The sequence below is a fragment of the Cetorhinus maximus genome, chromosome 2 (assembly GCF_964194155.1).
Source record: "Cetorhinus maximus chromosome 2, sCetMax3.hap1.1, whole genome shotgun sequence".
Classification (NCBI taxonomy): Eukaryota; Metazoa; Chordata; class Chondrichthyes; order Lamniformes; family Cetorhinidae; genus Cetorhinus; species Cetorhinus maximus.
This window is the reverse complement of record NC_135880.1, coordinates 205,307,580-205,330,650: the sequence shown is the minus strand read 5'-3', so window position 1 is coordinate 205,330,650 and position 23,071 is coordinate 205,307,580. Positions and strand designations below refer to the sequence as shown.

Sequence of the window (23,071 nt, the reverse complement as noted above, 5' to 3'; positions counted from 1 at the left end):
CATTGCTTTTGCGCAACCTGTTTGTTCCTTGCACGATATGTTTCTGATTGCCTCGTGGTAGCATACCTACACAGAATACCTGTTAGCACAATGAGGCAAGAAGAGGCAAATCCCAAGAACTACCTTAGCCGGTATGGGGTTGGCATTACTGAGCCACCACAGTCTAACCAATTGAGTTAACCGGCCCCCATTTAGATAGACTGCTTTTCTTTTTAAAAAATACTTCCTGTTACCCACATGAAAGCAAATAAAAAGTAGTACTCGCCAACCAATCATTAACCTGCTGCCCTGTGATGTCACTGAATCTGGGAGTTGTTTACCCTAGCCAAATAAATGCAACTGGAAAATCTAACATTTTTTGAAATCCAGTTTGAGCATCTTAGTTATTTATCTTAGTTTATATTTAATTTTTACAGGCAATTACCCTTTAGCCTGTTTTTTTTTAAAACTCTAACTTGCACTAAATTCCAAAACACTGAATAAAATTTTAAATACTACTTCAAGTTTATGCAAACCACTACAAGTGTGAAAGACATAAAGGAGCACCTCCATTCCCCTTCTGCACCAAATTCGGACTCTCGCCAAATTCTTCAGTTTCAACTTAGTTCACAAACCACTCAGTTAACATTGCAGCCCTGCTGTTAGCTGTTCTGCTCTCTTCCACAGAATTGCTGCCTGAGCTATGTAGTGCTTCTAGCATTTTTAGTATTTGTTTCTTAACAGTCTTATTTTGATAGATTTATTGTTCTCAACCCAGAATCAACATTGAATGGAGCAATGCTCAGCTGTAGAAAGTGCTGATGAGCATAATGCAACACTACAGTGTCGTCAATGAGGCATCCTCAAGATTGTTGACAGTTATATCCAGTTAAACACAATTAGTGGCCCATTAGGAATATCATTATTCATTCATGGTCTAGATGGTGCAGATTAGTAATGTTACAACTGAGGCAATTTTCTTTTAATAATGTGGAATTGTCAACAACTTGTTGGACACAACCAAAACGTACCAATTACTATAAATGATTACAATAGTCACAACAAATGATTGTGGTTGTTTTTGACCATTATGAGGAACTATCACAAACAGTTATTACTATAACAGGATTTTGCTCTTTAGCCGCACAGCTGGAATTCTGTCCAGAGGAGAATATGGTTTTTAAGTTATGATTACTGAATGCACTTAATATGCAGAGTGTAGATGGGGAATGGAAAAAGTGTTTCTGGAGTAGAAGTAAACTTGCTCCAAAATAAAGTTTTACCCAATGTCATTTCCAACAATTACTATACAAATATCATACAAAATCAAATGTACTTTTATTTAAATCAGAAAGGGAAAATTATATAATGCATGGGAAACTTGTTTATGGCCAATGCTGACATCTAGTGGAAAATTTCATAGTGACTTTCTTCACACCAGAAATGTCTTATGGAGTTTACAGAAAAGAGACCATATTGCATGAATTCACATGCTGTATAGTTACTCTAATGCCAATAAACTTTTAACATCAAATCTACCTAAAATTAAAACACTCTTATGTTAGAAGCAATCATGCCTCTAATTGGCCACATCAAGTTGGATAGTGGCTTAGATTGCGCAAATTGTATTCCGATGCTATAGAAACTTGCTAAGCACTACATATAGATAGTGCTATATTTTGATTCCTAATTTCCTGTATATTAGTTCTTTTTGTATACACGCCATTGAAACAATAAGTACATACGACCTGGATTTTGTGATCAGCAGCAAATGAAGGATGCTACTTGTTGCATTTGTCCACAGACTTTCTGTCAGTTTTTGCATGTGTTTATCAGAGAGCAAAAACAGTGGACACGGTCTACAGCAGATCTGTGTAAACCGGGCAAGGAACAATGTATCTCCTTAACCAATTTCATTGAACAATCCTTTCTGAGGCATACAGAGTCTAAACCAGGGAATGTCAGTTAAAATAGTTATCTCAATGTAAAAGCATGTACAAGAAGTGAAATAGAGAATAAAAGAAAGATAGGCTTAAGAACTAAATAAAAGATACTAAAGAAAAATAATTTTCCAAGAATAATTATAATTTGATTAATTGAAATTCCACTCTTATAAAATCTAATTTTCAGTGCTGCAAATTCTCGTTGTTCCATATATTTGAATGCTGAGTCTCTTGGTTAGATACTGCTAAAGTGAAGCTTTTGGAGGAGCAAGACAATCCGGACAGTAACTTCCTGATTTTCGTGTTCAACTGTGCATGTGCAACCACTAGAAGCTGCTGTCCAACTTGCTGCTTTTGGTGTTCACAGTCAGTTTGTTCAGTCACCAGGAAGTCTGTACCAATATAAACTAGCAATCAGTTTGATAAATTAATTAGTAAACAGATGATTATATTAAAACAGGGGTGTACAGATATCCACCACATTAGACTTTTGTATTACCAGGTATGAGGGATTTATGATTCATTTCTGAAAGTATCTAATTATGAATGAGTTAACAATACTGTTATTTCATTTTAGGGTGTAGATGATGCGTACAAGTAATCTCCATTTGTGATGTCAATTCAATGAATGCTTTTAGCATTCTTGACGACTCTAAGTTTGGTCAGGAAGATAAGGAAGGAAAATTGCCGATTGATTATTTTGCTGGAGAAGGAGAGGTTAAATATGTTAGTGGTGGGAAAGGCAATCAACAGTCATACTAAATACTGAGAATAAAAGCAAGCTTGACTATCAAAAGCTTAATGATATTAAACTTTGAAGTACTGTTACCCTTGGTATCTCTACTCTAATAATAATTATTTTTCAATCTTTAGTAGCCAGCAGAGCAGTCAACAAAGCAGCCATGAAGATGATTCTTCTCGGTTCCTGACTCCATACATACGAGAGGAAAGGTAAGTGCCAGTTCAAGAATAACGATTAAATTTGATCACACTGAGATTCGCGTACTCACTGGCATCAGTCAATGATAGCTGCATATTGTCTATATCTCAGAGAAATCGCTTCTTTATAAAGCAGAACTCGATTCAATCACTCACTGTTACCACTTGATGGCAGTGTTTGAATAGTACAGACCTTGGTGTCTGCAATATCCCTTTATATTCAGCCATCCTTTTTGAATGTCAAGGGAAGTGTTTGAGTCATTCTAAGTAAGGACTTCATTTTCTTCAAGAACCTTAGTGTTCTGAAATGATACGTTCTTGAGAAATGAATGTTGCAGCATTCCTTTGGTGATTTATCTGTACTCAGGGCTATAGCATGGATTTATAAGCCACTCTTTGTTGGACAATTTGAGTTTTTAAAAGTTCACCTGATTTGAATTTTCACTCTTAAGGCAAAACACTGTTTGCCTTAAAGCAAAACATTGAGGCAAAACACATTCAAGAAGAAATAATCCGTAGCTTTTGTATGGTCAAGAAATTAGAATCGTAATAAAAACAAAGCAACAAATATATCAGATACATGAAGAAAAGGGTAAGATTGGATGAGGAAGATAAATACACTCCTAATATTTGAAGACTGGTAAGTTGCATTGCTTTTCAGCTAACACAGATAGAGAGAACCTTGTCCCTGACTGGTTGGTGAATGGAATTTTAGTGTCTGGCCTGTACATTGTAACACCAGAATTCACTTGAAGGTCACTTCTTACATTACAAACTTCCATTACTAGCACCAAGAACAAACGATTTTGGGTCTCAGGTTCTGGGTGTTACAGAAGAACAGTTTATTTAGGCAATGAACTTATGGATTCAGAAGCTGACTAACAAGGGCTCACATTTCACCACACTGCCATGTAGCAGCAGCAGGTGCCTATGTTTTACAGCCTGTCCATTAGGAGGTAATGGATTCAAAGTGTGAAAATCAAGGTTTGTAATTCAGCTTTCATAATTAAATTTATTAAGGATGCAGCAAGCTTCATTTCCTTATATGGACACTTTATAGCTCTGATAATGCTCGTGTAAGTTTTGATGTAAACACTTTTTCAATTAGAAAGAAGGGAAAGATTTTGCAGTAGGAATAACTGAAGCCAACAGTGCTTAGAATATTGAACTTGAATAAAACCAATTACATCGAGATAAGGAGTGAATTGTCTGAGGTACATTGAGAAATCAGATTAAAAGTTATGATCGTAGTTGAACAATGGCAAACATCTGAAGAAATATTATGAAATTCTCAACACATCTACATTCCATTAAATGAGAAAGATTCCATGGGGAAAAATGATCCATCTCTGGCTAACTAAAAACTTGAAGCATAATATTAGATTAAAGGGAAAGACTGATGGTATGGCCAGGAAGAGTAGTAAGCCTGAGGATGGGGAGAGTTTTATATACCAGCAAAGGATGCCCAAAGTAACATGGCTGAGGTGAGTAATTCAGTAGATTGTTAGCATATGAGTTTGAATTTTATTCTTTCTTTGAGGGCGTTAAAATGGTGTGAAATGTTTCTACCCAGAATTTTGGGCAGTTTGATGAAACATGATCATTAAATGGAGCAAGATTCTAATATAAACAGCCTTGGTCCCTCTGATTCAGATAGACATAAGGTCCTGACTGCTGTGTGAGGTTAGTTGTAATAGTTGGGTAGTTGTCTTACTAGTATCATGGGTTCTGGATGATTATAATGAGACTATCTTTTTTCCATAAAAGAGGTAATAATTCAAATAAAAGTATTCTTTTCCCTTCCCCTTGGATTGCTCTCCCCATCTCCACCCCCTCCCAACTTCAAAGATCAAACATTTTGTGTGTCAGCATCTAAGTGATGGAGCACCAGAAAGCAACTGGGAAGTTAGAAGAGCTGTTGGGTTGTTTTAGTGTCTAAGGTAACAGCATCATTTCTACTACAGGAAAGTACTGAAGCTAATATCATTTTGATTTGAGAGTAGAAGTGCTCAGGTCAAAAGAGTTGGTGAGTCTGTGCAAGGAAAAGAGGTCAACTTAATAGCCAGTTTGTTTCACTGTCTGTCCAGTGATTTATGTGTATTATTGGGAAATAGATAATGATTAGGAAGAGGGAAGAATAGAAATGTTATAGTAGATTGCTTATTCCAAAACTTTAGATGTAAGCCTATTTGGATGTCCTTTGTTATTTCTCTAATATCCAAATTAATTTCAAGTCTTGGTGCATTTCACAGGTAGTGTTTGTTGATTCTCAAGAAGTTAGCTCTTAGGAGTACAGATCTGTAGGAGAGCCATAGTGTGGAGTTAAATTGTTATTGTTAATAGTTTGTGGAGTGATTATTTAGCTTTTCTAATCCCAGTGCAATAATAATTCTAGAATTAGGTGGCTGCAAGAAAAAAGATGAGCAGAGCTCAAAAAAGGGTTTGCCAAATACTTTTTCATGAAGCCTGTACCCCTTTAACTAGGAGTAGGCTCTGATTCTAGTGGGTCTGGCTTCTAATGCTTTCCAACATATTCTGTGATAAAATCAAAAAAATCAAAAAGACAAATGGCAACATCAATACTTTATAAACCAAGCTAACAGAAAACCGCGTAAGATGACACTTCTGTTGATGGAATATATTGTTCCAAATGTAGATTTTGCTGTTTGTTTCTGCCATCTGTGGCAAACGTCACAAAACTATATTCATGCTTAAATAAGAATAAGTACTCTTGCACCAAAGAAAAAGCTATTGGGCTGAGTCTCAACTTGGAGGCACATGTGGGTTTGGAACTGGTTGGAGGGCTAAAAGCTTGGAAATTGACGGCACATCAGAAAGCCGGCTCCAACCCATCACTTTGCGCATTTAACTGCAATGTGTTAGGCTGCCTGTGAGCAACTCCCTTCAGAAGAGGCAGGCTGTCAATTTTGATACGATAACCAGTCAATTATGGTGATATAAATGTGGCTTTTGGAATTTAACTGTGGTCCATTGATTACCAGGCTTCCTGGAACTCACCAGTGAAAGCAAGGCAAGAATACAACGATAGTTGAGGGGCCAAAGATGCGACCAGGAAAGATGCAATACATATTGAAACCTCACAACTGTTTTCTTGCATGATTATGTAAAACACTTTATACAGAGTGCATGTACTGAGAGATTACTTACACAGATCTGGAGCTCGTATCTATCGAATCAGCATGGGTGCCACTTATGCTGTTTTAATTTGGGTGTCAGATATGAATCAAAAGAACTAGCAACAGGGACAGCATCAGCAAGGGCAGCAAAATCTTGCACCCCTCAAGTCTATCACTCCATAGGGAGAAGGGATAAGCTGAAAGATGTAGCTTGCAGGAAGTCATAGCCGCAACACAGAGTGTAAAAATGGAAATTAAGCTCCCTTGACATGTCTAAACAGCAATGTCTCAGGAGGCATAGAATCTTGGGTGGGGTGGTGGCGGACATTTTTGAATTTTTATTCTTTTACAGTATGTGGACGTTGCTGGCTAGACCAGCATTTATTGCACAGCCCTAATTCCGCTTGTGAAGGTGCTGGTGAGCTGCCTTCTTGAACTGCTGCAGTCCATCTGTTGTAGGAATGCCCACAGTGCTGTTAGGAAGGGAGGTCCAGGATTTTGACCTGGCGACACCAAAGGAACGGCAGTAGGTTTCCAGGTCAGGTTGGCGTGTGGCTTGGTGGGAAACTTGGAGGTGTGGTGTTCCCCTGCATCTGCTGTCTTTCTCCTCAGTGGCAGAGGCCACAGGTTTGGAAGGTGCTGTCGAAGGAGCCTTTGTGAGTCGCTGCAGCGCACCTAGATGGTACACACTCCTGTCACTATGCATCGGTGGTGGATGGGGTGCCAGTCAAGTGGGCTGATATGTCCTGGATGATGTCGAGCTTCTTGAGAGTTGTTGGAGGAGGGGTCAGGAGGTGAGTTACTCGCTGCAGGATCCCCAGCCTCTGACCTGCTCATGAAGCCACGGTACATATATAGCTGGCCCAGTTCAGTTTCTGGTCAGTGGCACCCCCAGGATGTTGATACTGGGGTTTTAGTGATGGTAATGCAATTGAATGTCAAGAGGAGAGATGGTTAGATTCTCTCTTGTTGGAGATGGTCATTGCCTGGCACTTGTGTGCATGAATGTTACTTGTCACTTATCAACCCATGCCTGAATATTATTCAGGTCTTGCTGCATATGGACACGGCTGCTTCAGTATCTAAGGAGTCACGAATAGTGCCGAACATCGTACAATCATCACCAATCATCCCCACTTCTGACCTTTTGATGGAGATAAGGTCACTGAAGAAGCAGCTGAAGATAGTTGGGCCAAGGACACTATCTTGAGGAATTCTTAAAGTAATATCCTGGGACTGAGATAATTAACTTCCAACAAGCACAGCCATCTTCCTTTGTGCTTGGTGTCACTCCAACCAGTGGAGAATATTCCCCCGATTACCATTGACTTCAGCTTTACTAGGGCCCCTTGATGCCATACTCAGTCAAATGCTGCTTTGATGTCACCAGCAGTCACTCTCACCTCACCTCTTGAGTTCAGCTCTTTTGTCCATATTTGGACCAAGGCTGTAACGAGGTCAGAAGCTGAGTGGCCCTGACGTAACCCAAATTGAGTGCCAACGCAGATTATTGCTGAGTAAGTGGCATTTGATAGCACTGTCGATGACCCATTCCATCACTTTGCTGATAATCAAGAATAGACTGATGGGGCAGTAATTGGCTGGATTGGATTTGTCCTGCTTTTTGTGTACAGGACATATTTGGGCAACTTTCCATATTGCTGGGCATAAGCCAGTGAGCTGTACTGAATCAGCTTTTCTAGGGATCCGGTTAGTCCTCAGTACTATTGCCGGAATGTTGTCAGCATCCAAAGCCTTTGAGTGTCCAGTTCCTTCACCCATTTCTCGATATCAAGTGGAGTGAATCAAATCGGCTGAATACTGTCATTTGTGATGCTGGGGACCTCAGGAGGAGGCCGAAATGGATCATCCACTCAGTATTTCTGGCTGAAGGTGGTTACAAAGGCTTCAGCCCTGTCTTTTGCACTGATGTGCGGGGCTCCCCATTATTGAGGATGGGGATATTTGTGGAGCCTCCTCCTCCTCTGGTTTGTTGTCTGCCACCATTCATGACTGGATGTGGCAAGACTATAGGGCTTAGATCAGATCCATTGGTTGTGGGATCGCTTAGCTCTGTCTTATCGCATCCTGATTCCGCTGTTTGGCATGCAAGTAGCCCCGTTTAGCCTTACCAGGTTGACACCTCATTTTTAGGTATGTGTGGTGCTACTCCTGGCATGTCCTTCTGCACTCGTTATTGGGTCAGTGTTGATCCCCCAGCTTGATGATAATGGTAGAGTGAGGGCTATGCTGGGCAAGACGTTCTAGATTGTGGTTAAATACAATTATGTTGCACCACATGGAAGCCCAGTTTTGAGTCGCTAGATCTGTTCAAAATCCATCCCTTTTAGAATGGTTGTGGTGTCACACAACACAATGGAGGGTATCCTCAATGCGCAGACAGGACTTTGTGTCCACAAGGACAAAGTGGTGGTCACTCTTACCAATACTGTGATGGACAGATGCATCTGCAACGGATAGGTTGGTGAGGACGAGGTCAAATAGGTTGGTTCCCTCATCACAGTCTTGCATCTGTGTTCTTCAGTACCCAACCAGCTCGGTCAGTAGTGGTGCTATCGAGCCATACTTTGTGATGGACATTGAAGTCCCCCAACAGAGTAAATTCTGTATCCTTGCCATCCTCAGTGCTTTTTCTAATTAGAGTTAAACAATCTCCCTTTTTGCTAGGTATAACTCCATGCATCAGAATACTCATTCATCAGCTGAGGGCGCGGCTGTGTGTGTATGCGCAATAGGTGGTAATCAGCAGGAGGTTTTCTTGCCCATGTTTGACCTGATGCCATAAGACTTCATGGGGTCTGGAGTTAATGTTGAAGTCTCCTATATCTACTCACTGCCGACTGTATATCTCTGCTGCCATCTCTCTTGGGCCCGTCCTGCCAGTGGGACAGGACGTACCCAGAGATGGTTATGGTGGTGTCTGGGATATTGTCTGTCAGGTATGATTCAGTGAGTATGACTGTGTCGGGCTGTTGCTTGGCTAGTCTGTGGGACAGCTGACCAATTTGGACACAAGCTCTCAGATGTCTGTAAGGAGGACTTTACAGGGTTGGAAGCGCTGGATTTGTTGCTTTAATTTCCGATGTGTAACTCGATGCCGGGTGGTCTGTCTGGTTTTATTCCTTTTGATTCTAGTTTGATACAACTGAACTCGATAGGCCATTTCAGAGGGCATTTAAGAATCATTTAAGGCTGAAGAATCACATTACTATGGATCTGGAGTCATATATAGGTCAGACAAGGTAAAGATGGCAGATTTCCTTCTTTGAAGGACATTAGTGAGCCTGATGACATTTTTATGACAATCGACGATGGTTTCATGGTTACCATTACTGAGACCAGCTTTTACTTCCAGATTTATTAATTGAACACGTCCCCAGTGTATTAGCCTGGGCCTCTAGATCCTGTGACATTACCACTATGCCACCACCCCCCTCTGCCGGAACAAGACCTGCTGCCAAGTGGACCTGGTAGCCATGGTTTACCAGTGCATGTCAAAGTCACCACCATCCTCAACTCCTTTGCCTCTTGCTCCCCCCCCACCCAGTGCTCTACTGAAGACATTTTCAGGATCTCGCAGTTGGCAGCATACAAATGAATAAAAGAAAATACTGATGGTTTGTTTGCTAGGCAGCAAATTGTCAGCTTTGCAACCAATGGTGCCGATCAGTGAGTGGGCACTTCTATTTGTACCTCTAGCTGGTGTCTCAAAGGTGGAGGGCGTCATCAACTACATGTATGTGGCAACTAAAACACTCACAGATCACCTGTCAAATTCATCCACTGCAAGGGCTTCCACTCCATCAGTGTGCAGCTGGTACATAACCACCATTATGCAGGTGTGTTCAAGATTCCCAGTCAACCACCGTGAAGCGTTCTTATCAGCTGACTGCTTGAAGGCAAGGGATACCCAATTCAAAGGTGGCTCATGACACTGGTGAGGACCCCAACCAATGGATCCCAGGAGAAATACCAGATGTCTCATTGACCAAGACACCAGCATGCTGAAGGTGTGCTTTGGATTTGGTGGCATCCTACAATATGCATCAGCCAGAGTCTCCTGAATGTTCATGATGTGCTGCACTCTGCACAACATCACATAGCAGCAAGGCTTTTCCCTGCACAAAGAACAAAGCACAGAGCTTTGTCAGGTAATTTCAAGTAGGAGAAGGTGGAACATGACATGACCAAGGCATCAGCAGCTATGCATACTGCTGCCCAGGAAGCCCCTCTTATTGCAAAGTTCACTTAGATTTCATCAGCCCACCAGACTGACAGCTGTTGTCAACCCTCCAGGATTGGCCTGGAGTATCCCAGGACACAGCTCTGTGCAATCCTGGAGAAAAATCACCTGGACATTAAAAAAGATTTTTTTGTCATTTTCTTTGAACATTTCTCTTTACCGGATATAAAATATTGAAAATTGGGGAGGGGGGGATAGGGGGCGGGGGAAGGTGGTTTGGCTGACAATCAAGCGTCATTCAATTGGATATTGAGTCTTTTTGCTTTCCAATTGGCATAGTAAGGCAGTACGTCACACGGATGTATGTGTTGGCCAACGAATGGCTGAAGTATGGGAGCAAATCATGTGATGAAACCTGCAGGAACATATTTAATCAAAGTTGGCAACCTTAGTGAAAAAGCCACTTCCACCCCTTCCTCAAACACAAGGCATTCCTGCAAATATCGCTTTCACAGACCCCGTTGCTTAGCATCAATTCTTGTCTCCGTTAATCACAAATAAAAAGGCCTCTTACCAGGCAGAAATCGAAATTGGAACGAGTGGAAAATTATAGAAATGAATGCATTTATATAGCTGAAATAGATAACAGGAACTTAATATTCTAATATTGTATAATGAATCCATGTGCACACCATTGGGCAACTATAAATTTTTACACTTCCCCTTCCTAGTACATGATGCAACTGCTGCAGCTTCAGAGGTGGAGTTAGGTTGCGCAGATCCCTGTTCTGACTGCTGAGATGTCAGCATAATTGTAGACTTCAGTGTTGTAGTAAATTGATGTCCCTCTTTCTTTTGAATCTTCATAATCAGCGTTAAAGTTTTTACTGTACAGTCACAGTGATATATTGTTTCAAACTCTCATAGTAGACGTTTTATCTTTATTTGGTATTCAGAATCTTGGATTTCACATGAACTTCTTACTAAAATTGACTTGCAGTACATTTTCCATGTTATTGTGTGCCATCAAGTACTTTGCATGCTGTGAACATACATCATAATATTGTGTGAGATAACTTTGCCCCAGGCAAAGACTTAACATCTACCCTAGAATTTCGGTTTTCAAAAGGCTATTGTGTTCTTTCAGCCACTGTCCTCCAAGTTTGTATATGGATTCCTGTGCAAATAAAATTTACACCGACATAAAATTACATTTGGTAACTAATTTTCAGCGGTGGCAAAAGATAGGTGGTAGCAGATTGGGTGCCTGTTATACTTCGCACCTGACTTTCCTTTCCATGGAAGTTAAATCAAAAGTTGGGAATGTGCACTTTTGCAGCATGTGTTCCTGATGCATAGTGGGAATGGGTGCACTGGATTCTTACCCCATAGCTTAATCTGTATGTGCTTCACTCATACCCTGCTTCCCACACTAATACTATTTCTGATTGGTCGTTTGCACTTTTACTGTTTCAGTTTAATGAATTGATTGCTTCATCATGTAATCAAAGCCCACACCATAAATTGCCTCTATTAAAAAGAACTAGGCTGTGTGTGCAACATTCATACAGCAGGGCAAGATCAGATGATTGACATGAGTTCCTAAAGTAAAAGCCCAATAATATTTCTCCAAGTGGATGCTCAGCCAATTATGATGGTTGCATGCAGGACAAATGAAATTTAATGAATGCAGGGTATTGTACTGAAGGTAATCTTACTGCTTTTAAACTTATATTACAACCACTCATAGTTGTGAAAAATTTCACAGATGCAATAAATAGAACAATGCATATCTGAACACTGTCATTTGTCTCCTGATTCACAAGACACAATGACATGGATAATCACTTGATAGCCCTTTGAAATAAAACACAAATTATATTGTAATTTCTTGTAATTTGTTTTCTATACCAAGAATTTCTGTTTAAACCAACAGCCTGCGTTTAAAATGTTTGCCATTTTGATGTTACTCACCATTTCAGTTGTAGAACAGCATTGACAAGAGTTTACTGAGCACTTTGAAAGTAATAAGTTCTGATTAGACAAAGTTGCAATGCTCTCCCTTTTATTTTTTTTTCTTTATTCTTCCATGGGATGTGGGTGGTATTGAGAAGGCCAGCATTTGTTGCCCATCCTCAATTGCCTTAGAACAGCATGGTTTGTTAGGCCATTTCAGAGGGCATTTAAGAATCAACCACATTGCTGAGAATCTGGAGTCACATGTAGGTCAGACAAGGGGATGGCAGATTTCTTTCCCTAAAGGACATTAGTGAACCAGATGGGTTTTTACCTATCGATGATAGTTTCATAGTCACCATTACTGAACCTAGCTTTCAATTCAAGATTTTTTTCTTATTAATTGAATTCTAGCTGCCATGGTGGGATATGTATCTGTGTCCTCAGAACATTAGTCTGGGCCTCTGGATTATTAGTCCAGTTACATTACTACTATGCCACCGTCTCCCCCACAATTGCATGTGATGTGTTCAGTGCATGCCAATAACATCAAGGCATCTCCAGTCACAAAGCACTTAATCAGATTCCCTTCTCAAAGCAATATTGATTGTGTCTGCAGTTTAACTGTCTTAAGTCTTTTTAAAGGGACACCATTGCATCATAAATTAGATTTTAAGTTGCTAACAGTGCATATATACAGAGCATTGCATTAAGCTATTGTATTGTTATTTATATTTAACTCTAAATATTTTGTAAGCTTTAAGATTTTGTTAAAAGCACACCATAAAAATTCATGGTATAGTAGACAGGAGGAGTTGTCAAGCCGCACATAGTGTTGGCAAGTTCCTTTAGTTTTTCGATCATGATCTTCTTACAAGATCCTTCACCAATGTCAGTGCTCCTTTAAAAGTATTCCAAAAAAATAGGTGGCAAAACTTATTCATATTTCAAGGGCTCAAGCTTTTGGTAATTTTGTTTTTACACAAACTGTAAAAGCTGAGGCGCTTGTTTGTCAGTGATTGTGAAAATCTGTAAGCAGAACCTTGAAACTGAAACTGCTTTTCTGTGGGTTTTTCCAGTTGATTTTAATTTCAGTCGTGCTTTTAGGATCACAAAAACAGATTATCTGGACATGATCACATTGGCGTCTGTGAGAACTTGCTATGTGAAATTGGCTGCTGCATTTCCTACATTACAATAGTGAAACTACTTAATTGCAAAGCACTTTGGAATGTCCTGAAGTGATGAAAGACACATTAAAAATGCAAGTCTTTATTTTGCCTACTGCTGATTACCTGGGATAGGTGTGCAAGCTACCATTTCCACAAAGGGTTAGAAGAATCCAGAGGAAGCAATTTGCCTCCAAGATTTCTTCATTTTAAAGAAGAAAATTCCAACCTCAGAGGAATTTTGATATTTTTAAATATCTTAATGCCCTGACTGGCATGGGGAACCCTCAAGTTGAGCCTCTTTGCTACCAGGCAGGCCCACAACATCATAGGGAAGCTCCCCTATGTGCCTTTATATCAATCAGCAGCACTGAAATTTCAAGAGAGTCCTGTACCCCTTCTGCCTCCCCTTTGCAAAGGTACTCTGTCCATCAGTGATACCAATAAGCAGCCTATTAGAGAGGAAGATCCTAACTAAGGAACAAAATAAACATTTTTTAAAGTCAATTAAAATGCTCCAGAGACTTATATAAAATGTGGTTGTGTTTACCGATTAAGAATATTCCCTCTGGACTTTCCTTCCCTTTTATGAATTTTAGTTCTAATATCTGGTGTTAAGCAGGGACAGCCAATGTATGAATAATTCTGATTAGAAAATAGCAAGCCCTATCCATAGATATTAGCAGTAGAATTCCTGTCCAAATCAAATTATTCTCAAGAATATTTAATAGATTATTGCAGGGATCAAAATTTCCATTTGTTTATGGATTCTGACTTCCTGCCAAAATAAAACTATGTGCATACCCTTGAACAAAATCCAACAAACACATTTCCACCCATAGTCTCCAGATCAAAAGAGAGCGCAGAATGTACAAAAGGAATCTGGGAGAGAACTGAACTGTTGTTCAGCGGGAGAGGAATACAGTCATCGACAACTTGCATCTATGTAGTGCATTTTAACATGGAAAAACACCCCAAATTACATTTTAGATGTATAATCAAAAGATGTATAGTGAGCCAAAGAAGGAGGTGTTGGGGGCCAACTTTGGCTCAATTAAGCATTTTTGCCTCGGTTCTGCGTTCAAACCCTGCACCGGAGATTTCAGCACATAACCTGGTAAAACGCTTCAGTACTGGGTAAGTGCTACTCTGTTTGAGGAGCCATATTTAGATGAAATGTTAAATAAAGGCCTGCCTGCCATTTCAGGATGATGTAAAATATCTTGAGTACAGGGGAGGCTTCCTGATGTCACAAAACAAATGACCTGGCCATCTATTTCATTGCTGTTTCTGAGATTGTACTGTGTGGGAATTGAGAGCCTGGTCCCATACATTATAACAGTAACTACACTTCTAAGGGACTGCTTTGGGACATCTTCAGATATGAAAGGCACTCTCTAAATTCAAATCCCTTACTTCCTTAAAAAGAGGGATGCCCAAAGGTTTGATCAAGGATTTGGGTTTTAAGAATGGCCTTCAAGGAGGATAGGTAACTGAAGGGATTTGAGATTGGAAGTCCATAATGTGGTGCCTGGATGACTGAAGCCTTGGTTGACTATGGTGGGGTGAAAGGAGATAGATTGAGAAAGAGGCCAGAGTGAGAGAAACAGAGAACTCTGGAGGTGAGGTTGTATATCTGGAAGTGATTTCATAGGTAGGGAAAGGCAGGGCTATGAAGGGATTTAAAAATTTGGGTCTCTATTTTAAATGTAAGGTTTTGGGATCAGGAGCTAATTTAGGTCAGTTGGGACATTAATTGATGAATAGAAGGATACATGCAGCAGATATTTGGATGACCGTAAAATTACATTGGTTGAAGGATGGGATCCAGTCATGAGCACAATGGAATAACTGAATCTGGAGATAGCCAAGGTGTGAATGAAGGTTTCAGTAGCAGATTGACTGAGAAAGAGGATGTGGCAGGCTATGTTATGGGAATGGAGCAAAGCAACTTTATGATAGAGAGAATATGCTGGTCAGGCGGTGTTGCAGTGATATTGTCACAGGACTCGTCATTCAGAGGCCCAGGATAATGCTCTGGGGATCTGGGTTCAAATCCCACCACTGCAGATGGTGAAATTTGAATTCAATAAAAATCTGGAATTAAAAGTCTAATGATGACCATGAATGACCATGACCATTGTTGTAAAAGCCCATCTGGTTCACAAATATCCTTTAGAGTAAGAAATCTGCTGGTCTGGACTGGCCTACATGAGACTCTAAACCCACAGCAATTTGGTTGACCCTTAAAAGCCCTCTGACCTAGCAAACAGAGTTCTGTTTCTCTCTCCATTGATTCTGCCTGACCTGCTGAGTATTTCCAGCATTTTCTGTTGCTATTTCAGATTTCCAGCATCCGCATTATTCCGTAACCTCTTTAGTTTACTGTTTGAATGGGTCCTTAAAGCTCCACACAGCTCAAAATGCAAGTTTGTGAGATTCCTTGGCACATGCTTGATCTTGCAGAATTGTTACATTAGTTGTGTCCTCTGTTTAACTGCATCAAGAACCTAGTGTGCCAATATTCCCTCATGCCATTTTATGACTTAACAAAGTCTAGATCTATATTTATTTCATTGCATAAAAAAGAAGACATAAGTATAACTGTATTGTCACATGTTTCGGCTAGCACTGTTAAGTTAAAAATTGTGATTAATTTTGCCTCATGTCTATTCTTTATTGAAGTTTTGTTTCTAGAGATTATTCAATTACATCTTTGAGTAAACATCCCATTATCTTTCCTACTACTGTCGTTAAGTGAGTAGTTCCCTGGACTTGTCCCATCTCCATTTTAAATATAGGAATTACTTTAGCTAACTGTCAGTCCTCTGGTACCATTTCCTTTTGTAATGAATTTATATATATATATATATATATATATATATGTATGTTTGTACTTGTGGGTGTTAAGAATGGGTTTTAGCTTTAATGCTTAAGTTTGATTTATATTTCTGTATCTGCGTATTAAGAAAAGGTCAAATTGAGTTTTGGTTTCACTTTAAAAGGTGCCTGCATTTCTAATTAGAGTTTTAGGACTATTGCAGCTAAGTTAAACAAACAAGAGTAGAGAAACTGGACTGTTGCCTAGCGACAGGGGTCCAGAGAGGCAGATCCCTCTCAAAGACACATAGAAGAAACTAGAAACAGCAGTTTGATTTGGAAGTTGTTTAAGTTCAGTTAGTTTTGAAAGTAGCTGTCAGGAGAGAATGGAGCAGAGAGGACAGATAACCAGTCCCAAGCTAAAGAAAAGACCCCAAAATCCAGGGGTGGAACAGGATAAAGTCCCAAGAAGACTTTCTAGTCAAAGGAAGGCCAGGAACCTGGAAAAGGTCCTGTTAAGTGAAGTTAAGAGTGAGGGGCAGAGAAAGGCTCCAAGCTTCAAGTTAAAAGCTTCAAGTTGCAGGAAGCAGAGTCAAAGCAATATAAAGGCTTGTGAGAAGCCAGAAGGTCCAAAGAGATGGCTGAAGGTTTGTAACTCTTTGCTATGGGCATGTGAAGCAGTGGTGTACTGTTGACAGCTGAGTCGGTGAGAGAGAGTGTGAAGAAGGATGCTTGAATGCATATGGTGACCCAGGAGAGAGAAACATTGGAAGGAATGTTCGAAATCCTGGAGGTGAACCCTTGCGGAAGTCGTCTGAGAGAAACCGTCAGTTTGGGAGATGATTCCAAGGCGAGTCCTTGGAAAGTGGAGATTGGAAACCCTTATGTGAAAGACTGAGTTAGTGAGATCAGTTGGCTCACAGTCTGACAAACGTCTAGGGGGAGATCCATAGTATCTGTTTGGTGTGACATCTGTCACTTGGTTTCAGAGTGTGGGGTGTCTGACCACCAGTTGCCTAATGGTTTACATGGACTGTGTACTTACTGTGGACATTAGAGTATAAGATAGCTTTTGTAACTTGTATTATCCTTACAAATTTGTATATATCTGTAAAGGTATAGCTGTGGGTGAAGGAATATTGTAGTATAGTTCATCTTTTCTTGTTTAATAAATGTTTTATGCTTTTGTTAAAAGTCCATTAGCTGACTCCAGTATGTGTGTGTGTGTATACCTCTACTATCTCTTCCTTAACTACTTTAAATATGTGCAGGTACAATGCAGGGGTTTTATCCTCTCCAAATTTAACTTTTTTTAAATCAAATCTCCCCTTTCTATCTTAAATATATTTATATCTCCTCCTCCGAATATATTTTCGACTTTATTAGCCTTCCTGGTAAATGCTGAGGCAAAGTAACTATTTGCGAGAGTTTGCAAAAAGAAAACTTGAGGAAACGGATAAAAAATGAAGTTTACAATATACCATAGTGGATTCCCACCCACTTGACGTTCCTGATTTGGACTTGGTCATCTAATGGAACTATAACTTTTGGTACTTCCTTCCATATTTCTGGTTTCCCTGTCTTTCTCTGAGCTTCACGTAATCACGTGCTTACTAACGGATCGGGTAAATTTTAACCTCAATATTTGCTATCTGCACACAATTTTAGGATAACACCACTCCCATATTTTTGGTTTGCTCACATTATATTGTTGTCTCCTGGGATCTCTGTCCGAGTTTTCCTATCTTCCTTATTATTAACTCGTTTGTGTATCGATGTATTTGGTGTATTGAATGGTGCCCGCCTTCTCTCTGTCTGCCTGTCTGTGTCCCCATTATTAGTGTGTAAAGGACGCAGCAATTTATGGTGAGGAAGTGATAGCCCATGAGTGGCAAATGGCCACAAATTACTGGATGATTTGTTTTGATTCGTCATTAGCCATACAATGATCGGAGCTCCCTGTGAGTTTGAAGAAATTGTTTCATTCATCAAAGTCCCAGGTGATCCATTGCCTTCGCCATACCATTATCAGTTTGCATTTCTAGAAATTTGTAGCAAAAAATTTTTTTGAACTGAAGGGTGAGGCAAGAAATCCAACTTACGGACATGGCTCAAGATCCCTCATCCGGCAAATCATCTTCCGTGTGTATATGCCTGTCCTCTGAAACCTGATTCATATCTTCCTAGTACCCTCTGTGCCAGTTAACAGCTTCACTCTTGCACTCGTGACCCCTCCTGCAGATTGCCTGCCTTTTCTGCATGAACAACAACACCTAAATACACAGTCAGTATATTACAGAACCAATGATAGTGAGTTTGCAAAAAGCAAGTGGAATCTCATTCATTGTGAATTTTAATTTTTCGATGTGGTTTCTGTTGAATTGTTGTTTTTAAAAGTAATTCTGATGCATTGTATAGACATAATTGTCATAATTATTGTGGGATTAAAAACACTCCAAAACAATTAATGTGATAATCACAGAAATTAACTGTCATTAATTAACAGTCCCAGTTTCAGCCACTAGGGTGTCAGCTGTGGCTCAGTCCATAGCACCCTCGCCTTTGAATCAGAAGGTTGTGGGTTCATGTCCCACTCCCGGAAACCAAGAACTGTGATTGTACTCAAAAGAGTTGCAATCTGTGACTGTTGATAACTCGAAAGAATTTTTGGAGGTGTCAGCTGTGGCTCAGTCTATAGCACCCTCGCCTTTGAATCAGAGGGTTGTGGGTTCATGTCCCACTCCCGGAAACCAAGAACTGTGTTTGTACTCGAATGAGTTGCAATCTGTGACTGTTGATAACTCGAAAGAGTTTCAGCCACTAGGTAGTGACCAGCAGACAGTGATATAGTTTGTCTACCTCGCCCAGTGGCTGGAATTGGGTACTGCAACATTGCAAAGTTTTCATCATAAAATTTGAATTCATTCCACCATTACAGTGACAAGAAGTAATTATTAAACAGTTACTATCCAGATAAGATTTTGATGTTATTAGTAACTTCAAAAAAGGTGAAGGCGAGATTAAATTAAATTTAATGAAATGATATAAATCAGAAATGCACTGCCCGAAAAGATGTTGGAAGTCATTTCAATGGTAACTTTCAGTAGGGAATTGGATATTTATTTTACTGGCAGAAACACAGAAACCATGATTATATGATAAATGTGGAGCACCATGATAAACTAGACAGTCATCAACTAGAAAGAGTTCAGAACAAAGCCCGTTCAGGACTATGAGGAAGAGTAGGGTAATTGGACTAATTGGATAGCTCTTTCAAAATCATGATGGGCCAAATGGCCTCCTTCTGTGCTGTATGATTCTATCATTGGAGACTTTCCAGGCTTGTCTAAGAAAATATGAATCTTATTCTGTGTGGCAATATCACAACAAATAAACTACGTTATCAGAGAGTTAATATTGGGTGAATTTGATGCTCAGTCAGATGCTGTCCTTATCCAATATCTGTAATAAAAGTGATTCATTCAAGAGTTAAATACTTAAGACATAGTTTGTAATGAACAGGTAACCAAGACCATCTTCCTAATAGTATAGAAATACCAAACTGATTTAGTTAGGCTTGGGAGAAAATTTCAGCTTTTTATGACCATCTGAAATAGTGACTTTGAAATCAGATTCACTGGCTGCAGTGCATGATGAACCTATTGCTGATCAGGCAGTTTTTAAAAAAAGGCCCATGTGATCAGACAGATATACATTCCGTGCAGAAATTGCACTTAAGTGGAGAATTTGGAGAGCATTTCCTGTAAATAATGGATGTATATCTAATAATTATTTTAACGTTTTTAACACCAACAGCATATGCCATGCTGTTATGACTTCTAGCACATGAACGGGCTTGGTTCTGAACTCTTTTGATGATGACTGTTTAGTTTTTTGTGGTGCTCTATGTTGTGGCCAGGAAAGTAGTATTAGCAAGACAGGTTTTTAATTTCCTGAACGTCACCTTTTCAGGAGCATTCTGGATGCAGTTTTTTTTTAATCATTCGTTCTGCTTTGATACAGATTGCATTAAATGCTTTCTTTTGACAATTGACACAAGATTGAGGAACTGATTGTACTGGAAGTCTTGGTCATAAAACTGAATTAAGTATCTTCCTTTGACTGCTAGTCAGAAATTGGGGACTTTCCCAGCTTGTCCAAGAAAATATGAATCTTATTCTGTGTGGCAATATCAGAACAAATAAACTACATTATCGGAGAGTTAATTTTGGGTAAATTTGAGGCTCAATCAGATGCTGTCCTTATCCAATATCTGTAATAAAAGTGATTCATTCAAGGATTAAATACTTAAGACATAGTTTGTAATGAACAGGTAACCAAGACCACCTTCTTAATAGTCATTCATAAAAGAGGAGTAGATAATACAAACATAAAGTTGTCATTATCTCATTTCCTTAAATCAGTTTACTATAACAATGTATTTTCAACTCTTTAGAATAGAAAATCTTACCTCAAAACAGAAACAGGAATTGGCCAATTATCATGACCAATAATTCTTGTCAATTGATATTGATTCTCACACTCTCCTGTGCTGTACTGTATGATAACTGCTGGTATGCAGTCTCGCTAGATGCGAGCGTTGGTTATGGCAATTTAATCCAAATTCTGCAACCCATGTTCAAAATTGCACAAGCAGCAGAATTCTACAATTTTAGTCCTGAAATATGTAGTTTCTATTCTCTGTGTCACTTCATGTATAAGAAAAGGTAATGTTGGAGATGAATCAAATCTACTTTCGTGTCCAATGTTACAAAACCAATATTTTTTCTAATCATAGATCACAAAATCAAGAGAATAGCACAAACAATGTGGTGTTGGCATTGACGTGTTCAAATACCATCTAAAGCAACTGTGAAATCATGTTGTTTGTTACATACTTTCTTTCTGTCTCCTTTTGATTCCAATGTTCTTACTTGATTCTCCTACCACCAGTCCAACATTTTTGATGAGTCAAAACTTTACCAAAGTCAATGTAGGCAAAATTAAATGTATCCTCTTTGTTTCTTTTCAACTTTTTGTTTCTTCTCTCAATTCCATCAATTTTCTTTATTGCCATTTCAGAATAAGCCTGATCATGGAAAATCTTGACTTGATAGCTGGAGTTCAATTTCCTACTACACAGCTGACCTGTTACCTAAACCATTGCCTTCCGCCCTTGAACCACCACCTGTAATCTGCCTTACCTCCCCCGCCGCTGCCAAGACTATTCCATGCTCAATTTTTCCATTTCTCTCTTGGCCAATGTCTAGCTTCCTGTACATTATGTCCCTTTCCTCTCAAAAGTTGTGTGTTTTGATTTTCTGTGTCTCTTATTAATCTCAAAATCCTTCTCTTTTGCTTTGAATGCCCCCATAACTTGCCTCCACTCTATTCTCAATGACATATCTTAACCCTACTTCCCTGATCACACCCTTTTGCTTCATTGACATTGCCCTGTTTATTGGTGAAGTACAAAGGTTCAGAAATAATGGTGGCCATTCTTTCTGCCATCATACCCTTTCATTCTCCATTCATAAATCCCTTTATCTTTGCTGTAACCATCTGGCAAACCCCAATATTTTATCCCTTACTGCTTTTCAAGAAGCTACTCAAATCTTTTTTCTATACCTGCTATTTTGATACAAGCCTTTAATTCAATCAACCTGATCTTCCTTCCTGCTGGTGTCCATTTCTTTATTATTGGCATTGTAAAGTGTTCCGAAGCATTTTCCTGTTTTATTCCCCATCATCTGAAGCCACAAATGAAGTGGTCCCCTTACGAAGAAGAAGGTCTCTTTTGTATCCCTCATTTCTATATTGTATATTTTGTGGAATTTGTAAACAATCTCTAATTCCATTTTTTTTAAAAATCATGGTGCATATTACACTTAATTTATGTACGATGACACCCATCTTTGAGGACTAATGTTTCTATTTTAATGGCTGAACATTTATTGACTGCTGCGAGAAATAATATACAAATGTGTGTTTTAGCTATGATGCCATGGAACTCTTTGATTGGATTATTAACTTGTAATTCATTGAGGGGCATCCATTATGTTTATATATCCTCTTTAGTATGAGCTCTGTTCATAGTTTATTCTTAGCACAGTACCAGCAGCTAATTGTGTTCTGCATATTGCTCGGCAGCTACAGCACTAACATTCCATACATTTGCATTGTGTTGTAGTATTCCTTTCTCCAGAGAATTCAAAGCAAATGTATGCATAAGCTAGATTCATTATTTAGATACAGTTCTTGCTCTATTATTCTATTTGAGAATCATACCCAAAGGGAAGAGCTTGCAAGTATAGGGTATGGGAGATTACAAAAGACATTAATTGTATACTTTATCTAAAATATACTTTTTATGCAGGAGGGACGAGGAGGGAAACTATTCCTTTGTATTCTGAGGAATTATTTTTTAAAATGTTAAAATTACTAATACTGAGCCTATGGCAGGACTTCCGTTTTTTATACAACCATCCCTTTTTGCGTATCAGCTGTAGCTCAGTTGGTAGCACTCTAGCCCCTTCAGCCAGAAGGTTATGGATACATGTCCAGGGCTTGAACACAAAAATCTAAGCTCAGTGCAGTGATGAGGGAGTGTTACTTTTGGATGAGATGGTAAACTTGAGGACCTGCCTGCCCCCTCAAGTGGATGTAAAATATCCTATGGCACAATTTCAAAGAAGACCAGGGAGTTAGTCTTGGTAAAAACAAAAAACTACTGCGGATGCTGGAAATCCAAAACAAAAACAGAATTACCTGGAAAAACTCAGCAGGTCTGGCAGCATCGATGGAGAAGAAAAGAGTTGACGTTTCGAGTCCTCATGACCCTTCAGCAGAACTGAGGACTCGAAACGTCAACTCTTTTCTTCTCCGCCGATGCTGCCAGACCTGCTGAGTTTTTCCAGGTAATTG

General features: G+C 39.4%; 1 protein-coding gene across 2 annotated transcripts in view; it reads left to right on the top strand.

Moving 5' to 3' along the window:
* The window catches only part of gramd1ba (GRAM domain containing 1Ba), a 500,575-nt gene that overhangs the window by 143,943 nt on the left and 333,561 nt on the right, over nt 1-23,071 (top strand). For both annotated transcript variants that reach the window (XM_078531845.1, XM_078531813.1), the window contains exon 2: nt 2,796-2,873. Coding sequence is in view for 1 of the 2 variants with exons in the window: in XM_078531813.1 (XP_078387939.1) it covers nt 2,796-2,873 (78 nt within the window). In the remaining variant the exon portion in view is untranslated. The remainder of the gene's footprint in view (nt 1-2,795; nt 2,874-23,071) is intronic.